This window comes from Podarcis raffonei, chromosome 14, assembly GCF_027172205.1.
Source record: "Podarcis raffonei isolate rPodRaf1 chromosome 14, rPodRaf1.pri, whole genome shotgun sequence".
In the NCBI taxonomy this organism is placed as follows: Eukaryota; Metazoa; Chordata; class Lepidosauria; order Squamata; family Lacertidae; genus Podarcis; species Podarcis raffonei.
In genome coordinates this window covers 18,282,761-18,293,146 of record NC_070615.1, presented here as the reverse complement: position 1 = coordinate 18,293,146, position 10,386 = coordinate 18,282,761, and the positions used below count along the sequence as shown (strand labels likewise).

General features: G+C 46.1%; 1 protein-coding gene across 1 annotated transcript; it reads left to right on the top strand.

Annotated features, from left to right (window-relative positions):
• Positions 1–598: 598 nt before the first annotated feature.
• AEN (apoptosis enhancing nuclease) lies at positions 599–10,022 on the top strand. Its single transcript, XM_053365042.1, has 4 exons — positions 599–763; positions 3,926–4,634; positions 8,018–8,218; positions 9,459–10,022. Exons 1-4 carry the CDS (start codon positions 615–617, stop codon positions 9,660–9,662), a joined length of 1,263 nt encoding a protein of 420 aa, XP_053221017.1. The 5' UTR covers positions 599–614; the 3' UTR covers positions 9,663–10,022.
• Positions 10,023–10,386: the final 364 nt, after the last annotated feature.

Sequence of the window (10,386 nt, the reverse complement as noted above, 5' to 3'; positions counted from 1 at the left end):
CTTGGCGGCCGCTCCCAGTCACCAGTCTAGCTGCCACATTCTGGATTAGTTGCAGTTTCCGGGTCACCTTCAAAGGTAGCCCCACATAGAGCGAAATTGCAGTAGTCCAAGTGCATGCACCACTCTAGCGAGACAATCCGCGGACAGGTAGGGTCTCAGCCTGCATACCAGATGGAGCTGATAAACAGCTGCCCTGGACACAGAATTGACCTGCTCCTCCATGGACAGCTGTGAGTCCAGAATGACTCCCAGGCTGTGCACCTGGTCCTTCAGGGGCACAGTTACCCCATTCAGGACCAGGGAGTCCTCCACACCTGCCCGCCTCCTGTCCCCCCAAAACAGTACTTCTGTCTTGTCAGGATTCAACCTCAATCTATTAGCTGCCATCCATCCTCCAACCGCCTCCAGACACTCACACAGGACCTTCTAAGTAAACCAGGGCAAGCTCAACTCAGATCTTTCCGACAAAAAATAAAGATTACAATCAGGCTGCCCTGTACACAATTACGCGGGAGTTAAGATCCAGCCTCTTAAAACTGGACGCAAGCAGGACGACTTCCTTGCTCGCGGACAGCGAGGCGCCAGCCAGCAGCCATCCCAGGCCACGCCCATTTATGCAGATAGCCTCCCTACCGTCTTGGCTAAGGCAGCCAATCAGAGGTAGGGGGCGCGTCCGAAGCGCAGGACTTGCCCGGGCATGTGAGAGTCGCCAGAGAGTCGCCTTTGCTTCCGGGAGCGACACGTGGGGATCTGGCTTGCTTAGGTAAGGGGGAAATGGGCATAAGGGTGGGGCGGGTCTAATCCTTAAAAGTTGGGGGTCGAAGAAGTAACTGAAGGCAAGAGAAAAAGTGGGGCTTTAGGAAGGCTTGGGAAGTTCCCAGGCCCCGTGAGGGGGTATTATAGAAGATGGTCCGCATACCTATTTTGGATTACCCCTTATCTATTTTTAGAAGGGGGTATAATTTAAGTGAAACTCGGCTGAAACGGGGTGGGACTTGTAGATTTCATAAGCTGTTTCTTAGCTGAGTAGTGGTCTGATTGAACTTTTTCCTTTTTCGGGCCTTGATAACACGGTTTGTTGCTCTTTTAAGTTTTCAAAACGTTAGATTTATTCTTTCTCCCTTTGGGCTGATTTTAATTGTGAGTTGCCTTGGACGGGCATTTGCCCATAAAGCGGCCTAAAATGGTTAAAGTAAATAAATAAAACTTCCCCCACCCCAACCCACCTCACCATATGGGAAGGAAGAAAGTTTGGGGGGCAGCCGGCTATGGGGGGGGCATCTAGTTCCTTATCCTTTCCTTATTTGTTTATTCAATTTATATACAATCTTTCACCCGAAGATCACAGGGCTGCTCACAAGGTAAAAATACAAAATGAGACCACAAAATTCAAAATAAAACAATAACCTCCCCCCTCCTCCTCACAGTAACCAACCAGATACTGATAAGAGGAAGCAGGTTCATCTAGTATTGTCTGCACAGACTGGCAGCAGGAATTCAGCATCACATAATCAAGTTTACAGGTCCATGGATGCAAAAATCTGCTCCTGGTCCCCCTGCTCCCTAGCATTCTTTTTTCAGCCATTTTAAAGGGCTGGGCAGAAATGCTTCCTGATATACTTCAGATTACTTAGGGATATGGGATGCAGGTGGCGCTGTGGGTTAAATCACAGAGCCTAGGACTTGCCGATAAGAAGGTTGGCAGTTTGAATCCCCGCAACGGGGTCAGCTCCCGTTGCTCGGTCCCTGCTCCTGCCAACCTAGCAGTTTGAAAGCACGTCAAAGTGCAAGTAGATAAATAGGTACCACTCCAGCGGGAAGGTAAACGGCGTTTCCGTGCTCTGCTCCGGTTCGCCAGAAGTGGCTTAGTCTTGCTGGCCACATGACCCGGAAGCTGTACGGCGGTTCCCTCGGCCAATAAAGCGAGATGAGCGCTGCAACCCCAGAGTCTATCACGACTGGACCTAATGGTCAGGGGTCCCTTTACCTTTTTACTTAGGGATATAGCAGTAGATTCCCATCTACCTGTTTTGTACCCCAGCCTAGGGAGGTAACATTGTCAATTATCTTCCAAAAGCAGGGGCTCTCTTGTGGTGGCCTCAGAGTTACGTAATGCTCTCCTATGGATAGTTCTTCTTTGGCTTCTCTCTGTAGGCACATGAAGATTGCACATACATACCCTCATAAGGCACTGAAAGCTAGGTTCTGTTTGTTAACATTTGTTACTCATATGTAGCTTTAATTTATTGCTTTATAATGTTTATAAATGGGTTTATTTTACATTACGTTATGAACACATTGTTGTTGAAAGGTGGACCAGATACCTTTCATGGGATCATAGAACCAGAAATATTTTTAAAATAAATATAACAATACAACAAAGTTTACTTACTATTAACATTGATCAGGATTGTCGCCATTTTTAAGCTAAAGACCCAACAACAATTTAAATCATTTTCTTTTTCCTCTTTTTTTTTTACCTTTCATTGGCTTTCCTTTTTAAGATGATAAACCTGAGAGCAGAGCTTCAAAACACCACCCAGCAATTGTAGGCACTTTGAAAGTAAGCAATAAATAAATAAATAAACAAATAAAATAGAAGAATTATATTTTTAAAAAATCTCAGATGAGGTTTGGGTCATGGGACAACTGAGGCAGGAAAAATAAACTGACCTTTCGGAAAGGATAGGGTTCAATATATTTCTGAATGATAAAATGAGCTGGCAAGACCACTGGCACCCCATGCAGGGATTACCAGAGGTCATTGCCACGATCAAGACCGTGCTAGAACCCTGTGGTCCTTCTGCTGTTGTTTTGGTACAGCTCCCATCACCCCCAACCATTCTTAATATTCTTAATATTTACAACCAGATGAAGGTTTCATTTTTGGAATAATAAATTTTCAGAGTAGTTTTTACAGTTATATCAAAAATTACTGATTTGCTTATACTATTAGAAATACATTGACAGATAATTACAAAATTATTGTGAGGTTTAATAAGTTGACTGCTTATATTTGGACAACTTTTCTGCTGTACTTTATTGGAAGGAGAAAAATAATCATTTCCTTAATAACAACTTAAATGTAGTTAAATTTATTCAACTAAAATAATAACATTATAGCATATGTATCCATGTTTGTTAACTGATGTGGTTTAACAATTTTCTTTATTAAAAAAACAAATCCTTATTTCCTGATGAATAGCCTTAGTTTGGACTATAATGTAACTTAAATAAAAACTATCTTTAGAAAATGTTTTCCTCCAAAAGCATTTTATTTTAAAAATCCAATTTAAATTTTAAAAAATCTGATTAAAAAATAATAACCTGTGATTTTTATCCACCCTGCTTTCCCTGTTTCTGGGTGGAGAGGCAGGATATCACCACCCCACAAGGAGATAGCGCCTTATTTGCTCTCCCCACCATGCCCCTCTCTGCCTTCTCGTGTATGGATCAGCCTTTCCACACAACCTCCCGTTCCCTAAGTCTCCCGCATCTTCTTCTTCTTCTTTTTTTAAATAACTTTTTATTCAAAATTAAAACAAAACGTATTATCCAGAAACATATCATCCTTATTCTCCCCCGTTTTTCCTCCCTCCCCCCACAGAACCCACCCCCGACTTCCCTCAGTTCCAGTCTTTGATTTCTCTAAAAATGCTGTTTTCTGCATGTTACACAGTTGTATAGATCCTCAAACTATTTAGCTGATTATTATCAATAAAAAGTTTGTGAATGTTCATTCAAAACCAGCCAAGGAGTCCAGTTCGCTTTGCTGCGTCTTCAAATACTTTGTAAAGGGTTCCCATTCATCTTTAAAGTCACAGTTATCCTTGTCCCGTAGCTTGTATGTCAGTTTTGCCAGTTCTGCATAGTCCATCAAGTTTTCTTGCCATGATTCTTTAGTTGGGGTTTCTTCTTTCGTCAGGATGCCGTCTACCACCAACTGCTCGCCAGGTGGGGTAACTCCAGCGCAAGTGGTCCAGGTGGGTAACTTGGGGATGGATGATGAGCAGGACCTTGGGTGCCTCTGCCCTAAGTGGGGTCCGGGCCACGACAAAGGTTCCCGGGATGCTGAAACCTCCGGCCAGAAGAAAAAGAAAAGCCGCCGATACCAGCGGTTTATGGCGCGGAGGGCAGTGGAGCAGAGAGGACTGCAGGGAAAGGCCCTGCCGACGACTTCAGGCAGCTCAGAACTGGGTGGTGCGCTGAGATCCTTGCGCTGTGAAGTCAGCCCTTGTGGCCAGTTGTTCCAGGAGGACGTAGCAGGGGCTCCTAGGGAGCCTTGCCTGCTCTGTCCGGTTGCGCCAGGCACTTCAGTGAACCCAGGCAGGTGGCCGACATCTTCCCAAAGTCTCAAGGATCAAGTAGCCTCCCCTGGCGGGAAGGGCACCGGTTCCTTATCCCGCCCGACGCCCAGGAAATGTGTGGCGCTTGACTGCGAAATGGTGGGCACGGGCCCCGCTGGGAGGACCAGCGAGTTGGCGCGGTGCACAGTCGTGAACTACGATGGGGATGTCATCTACGACAAGTACGTCCGGCCGGAGCTCCCGATAGTCGACTACAGGACTCGGTGGAGCGGGATCACCTGGCGACACATGGAAAAGGCCACTCCTTTTAAGGTTGCACGGAGCGAGGTAAGCAAGGGAGGGAGAAGAGGGGTTGAGGATTGGAATCCATGCAGCTGGAGAATTAGATGCTTGCTGCAGAACCAGTGTGGTCTAGTGGTGAGAGGGTCAGACTAGGACCCAGGAGACGGGGGTCAAATCCATGAAATTCCATGAAGGCTGTTGCTGCTGCTTCTTTGACAAAAATTGCGAAACTAATGTGGAAAATGTAGAGAACTGAACTTCCAAGATTTGAAAAATGAGAAACAGAGCCAGTGTGGTATAGTGGTTAAAGTGTTGGACTAAGACCTAGGAAGCCAGGGGTCAAATCCCTGCTTGGCTGTGAAGTTCACTGGATGGTCTTGGGCCAGTCACAGCCCCTCAGCCTAATTTACCTCACAGGGTTGTTTTAGGGATTTGATGAGATATTAATAATAATAATTGATTATTTATACCCCACCCGTCTGGCTGGGTTTCCCCAGACACTATGGGTAGCTCCCAGCAGAAGATTATTAATTTAAAAAAAGCGAACATCAAACATAAAAAACTTCCCTAAACAGGGCTGCCTTCAGATGTCTTCTAAGGTATGCGGGTGGCACTGTGGGTTAAACCACAGAGCCTAGGGCTTACCGATCAGAAGGTTGGTGGTTCGAATCCCCACGATGGGGTGAGCTCCCGTTGCTCGGTCCCTGCTCCTCCCCACCTAGCAGTTCAAAAGCACACCAGTGCAAGCAGGAAAATAGGTACCGCTGCAGCGGGAAGGTAAACAGTGTTTCCGTGTGCTGCTCTGGTTCACCAGAAGCGGCTTAGTCATGCTGGCCACATGACGAGGAAGCTGTACGCCGGCTCCCTCGGCCAATAAAGCCAGATGAGCGCCGCAACCCCAGAGTAGGCTACGACTGGACCTAATGGTCAGGGGTCCCTTTACCTTAAAGGTTGTATAGTTGTTTATTTCCTTGGCATCTGATGGGAGAGTGTTCCACAGGGCGGGTGCCACTACCGAGAAGGCCCTCGGCGCTGGACCTCAGTGTCCAGGCTGAACGATGGGGGTGGAGATGTTCCTTCAGGTGAACTGGGCTGAGGAGGGAACCATGTATGGCAGCTTGAGCTCCTTAGAGGAAACGGGGAGATATAAATGCAACTAAATAAATAATGTTATCACTTCTAATAAGCACCTGTATTCCTTAGATACTGCACTGTACATTTAAGAAGAAGAACGATCCTGTCCGCCAGCTTGCAGTATCCTAGAAGGATTTGGAAAAGCACAAGCGGCTTTTAGGAACATAGGAAGCTGCTGAAAAATGAGTCGTACCGTCGGTCCTTCTAGCTCAGTATTGTCTGCTCTGGTTGGCAGAGGCTGCCCAGGGTTTCAGGCATGGGGCATTTCCAGCCCTACCTGGAGTTGCACGCACCTTCTGTGTGCACCCTTAAACTGTAGTTCCTGGACTCTTTAAACATTGGTATGATACTGCTTTCAATGTCTTGTGCAGGTGGGGCCCATCTCCCACTTCATCCCTTATTCCCAACATGCACACACCTGCACCTGACGTTCAAGAGACCCTCCAAAATGACATGGGGTGTTTGGGCCGGGACTCCAGTTTGTGATCTGCAATAATCTTGTGGGCTCTTGCCCAATCGCACCTTTTGCAACTACTTCAAACCTTCGGTTTTCCCGCAGCACTGACACCTCTGGATTTTTTTTTGTCGGTCACCCTAATTTGGCTCCACTTCTCTTGGCACTCAGCACCTGAGTTTGCTATTAAGGAGAGTGATACATTTTAACCTTCCTACTTTATTGCATCCTTCAAAATTACAATCGAGAAAATTTAAAAGCTCATAATGCTCCCCACACCCTTGTCGCTCGTTCTTTGAAGGCTAACGGCGCCTAGGTTAATTAGTACATCATTACCAGTTCGTTTCAAGTCTCTGAATACAAGCCTTTTAATGTTGCATTTGATTGGCTTAACCCATTTCACAGGGGTCAGTTCCAGGTGAATAATTGCTGGCTACCTGTCTGTTGCAAAATGCTCTGTTCTCTTGTCTCCATTCCTGGGTTTGTATTTGCTGGCTGAACTTATCCACTTCCTTTCTGTTGATGTTTTAACACGTGTCTCCCCCCCCCCCCCGTGTGCTATGGCTGGGCATGCCACTATCAGAAGATCAGGGTTTAATTTTCTTATAGTTGTGTCCCATTGATATAACCCAACAGCATTGCTAATGGCTTGTGGTGTACCTTGTGCTTTGTAATTTGCACAGCGTTTGAGTCCAAAAGGTTTTGCACTTTTTGTACAGAGCCATCGGGAATACAGTCATACCTTGGAAGTCAAACAGCTTAGTTCCCGAACGTCGCAACCCCAGAAGTGAGTGTTCCAGTTTGTGAACTATTTTTGGAAGCCAAACGCCTGACAGGGCTTCCTGCAGCCAATCAGAAGCCACGCTTTGGTTTTCAAACATTTTGGAAGTCTTAACGGATTTCATTTGACTTCCAAGGTACGACTGTATTATTATTATCATCCTTTATTAATCGCCTTCTAAAACAACGTTTCAACGTGCTTTACGTGTAAGATAAATGAAAACAGAAAAATGAAAAGCCCATTGGAAAGTGTGGTTCCTTCCGGAAAGTGCAGATAGGGGGTGCCTTTTAGTATCACAACAGGAATGCTATTCCACAGAATAGGAAGCTTCCCCTTGTGTATAGCTGTACCGATTTTCATATTGCTGTTATTTTTGCATTTATAGTCCACCTTTCCTCCAAGCAGCTTAAGGCAGTGTACAAAGTTCTCCCTGCCATTTCCTCCTTCCAGCAACCCTGTGAGGCAAGTTAGGTTGAGAGGGAGTGACTGACCTAAGGTCATACTCACTGAACCATCATGGCTGAGCGTCAATTTGAACCCTGGTCTCCCAGGTCCTAGTCCATCACTCTGACCATTACACCATACTGGATCTCTTTATTTTTTCTGTCAGTTTGTATTGCCATAGTCTCACTATCACAATTCGCTTTGTAGCGGATGTCCAGACCCCTATAGGAAATGGGCCAGGATGAATAATTTAACGGCTCTCTTATTCACAGGAGAAAAATCAATAGATAGGTTTGTCTGCTTTTGATACAAGCTTCTTTTTACAATATTTATTCTTCTTTTCACATAGAAATCTCTTCTCCTAGACCTAGTCCCAGGCTAAAGAAACCCATTCAGCCTCTGCCCCAGACCCACTAACTGCTGTAGCTCACAAATCCCCAGGATTCCAAGCAAATATCCCCTCAGATCCAGTCACGCCACATAACATGGTTTGAAACAGTTTTAAAATATTTCTGACCCACCTTTAAAAATGCAGAGCACAGCCTATCCTCGCCATCTTCCTAAGGCCCTCTATTTGTTACGGCAGGTGGCTAAACGGCCTTTTAATTCTTGCAGATCCTACAGATCGTGAGGGACAAGATAGTGGTGGGGCATGCCATCCACAACGACTTCCGAGCCTTGAAATATTTTCACCCCCATGCCTGGACACGGGACACGAGTCGGAGCCCCCTGCTGAGGAAGAAGATGGGGCTCCCTATGAAAGCCAGCGTCTCTCTCAAGAGCCTGGCTAGTGAGCTGCTACACAAGAATATTCAGGTAATTTAAGGAGATGCCTTCCTCTCTCAGTTCCAGATCCAAGTAAGGTACTCTTGGAAGAAACTTTGTTTTCGAGATCCATTTCAGTCGGGCTTTAGGTCCAGTTTTGGCACAGAAACTGTTTGGTTGACCTGTATGATGACTCCTGTCAGGAGAGAGACAGGGAAAACATTCCTCTGTTAATTCTCTTTAACCTCTTGGCAGCATTCCCTGCCATCAGCCATGGTTTCCTCCTGGAGCGGCTGTCTGAATTGGGGTGGGCAGCAGTGCTTTGCAGTGCCTCCGGTCCAACCTGGATGGTCATCTCCGGGGGGGGGGTCATGTCTGGGGAGTCTGTTTGGTCCTGTGGAGCCTGCCTTCAATGTGGGGTTCCTCAGGGTTCAGTCTTGTCCCCTAATTCTCTAACTGTGGAATGCTCTCCCCAGGGAGATTCACCTGGGCCCTTCATTACATATTTTTAAGTGCCAGACTAAAATCATTCCTCTTCTACCAGGCCTTTGGATAATCAAACAATCCATGGCTTTTTAAACTCCGGGGGTGGGGTGGGGTGGTGGTATTATTTTGCTTGTCACTATGTTAATGTATTTTTATATTTATAAGCCTCCGTGTTGGTCCTCTGATGAAGGGTGGAAAATAAATTGTTAAATAAATTAACTTATTAGGCAACCCCGATAGGATTCAGAGATAGAGTTGTACTGCCGTTGAGCACAAAGGTTCATTTCAGCTATCATGGGTTATCTTCCTATATACATAAAAATGCAAGGTTGTCATCACGCAGCTCCCCTTTGGAGGAGTTGTAGTGCCGCATCGCAGTCCTGGATTTGCATGAAGACAGGGCAAAGGAGGCGAGCAAAGGAGAAGTTGGGTTTTGAGATGTTTGAACAACATCATAGGTTTAAGTAAAGCAGGAATGGGGGAACACTGAGGGGCTGTGAGGATGTGGTGGAGGGGTTGAAGGAGCTGGGAGGATATCGGGGATGTTGGATGAAGTGGTAAATGAAGGGATTGAGGTTGGCGGGGTGAGGAGGGATGAGAACCCCTAGTAGTAGAATTCAGTGCTATTGGACTGGCTATGATGTACTTCTTAAATAGGAAAACTTAGGATTGTTCACTGCAAATATATACTTTATAAAAAGTTGGTAGGAGTGGTTGGCTTGGGTCAGTGCTACTAGAAGGCACATCTTGAGGACTAGAACCTTACACACAGTTTGGTGTTTCCCCCCCCTCTCCCATCTGTTAGGTTAGCCGAAATGGACATTCATCAGTAGAAGATGCTCAGACGTCTATGGAGCTTTACAGATTGGTGGAGGTACAATGGGAACAGACACTGGCCAGTAGCCTCCCGCCAAGCCTTCCAAACAGCCCTCCAGATAGCAGCTGGGAGAGTGTTTGCTACATGGATGACCAGTATTGGCCCAAGGACTTCGATGCAGGCTGTACATGAAGGTGCAAACTCTAGAACAGCTTTCCCCAACCTGGTGCCTCCAGGTGGTCCTTTTATTTTTTTTAACTCTATCACGGCTAGTGGTGAGGGACAATGGGAGTTGTGGTTCAAAACATCTGGAAGGCACCAGGGGCAGGGATGCTGCTCTAGAATGTGTAATCTGGACTGTCACTTGAGTGGGGAGGCCATGCTTGAACCTAATGTAGCAGCTTTATTTATTGCCAAATTGCACAACCCAAGAATACACGATTCTACTGGTGATGAGAGGACTTCTGTGTTCTTCATTTGATCGGAAGGGGCTGCTTTAGGGTTGTTCTTCTGAAGTAAGAAAAGGGGAAATCTTCCAAAAAGATAAACTGCCTATACTGGCCCTTTAGTTAGTTTTGACCATAGAGAAGAGGTTGACCCTAGATGATGATGATGATGGTGGTGATAATTTATTATTTATACCCCACCCATCTGGCTGGGTTTCTGGGCAGCTCCCAACAGAATATTAAAAACATGATAAAACATCTAACGTTAAAAACTTAGCATCTGATGGGAGGGCACCGCTACTGAGAAGGCCCTCTTCTGCCTGGTTCCCTGAAACTTCGCTTCTCACAATGAGGGAACTGCCAGAAGGCCCTCGGAGCTGGACCTCAATGTCTGGGCTGAACAATGTGGGTGGAGACACTCCTTCAGGTATACTGGGCCGAGGCCTAAAGGTCAGCACCAACACTTTGAA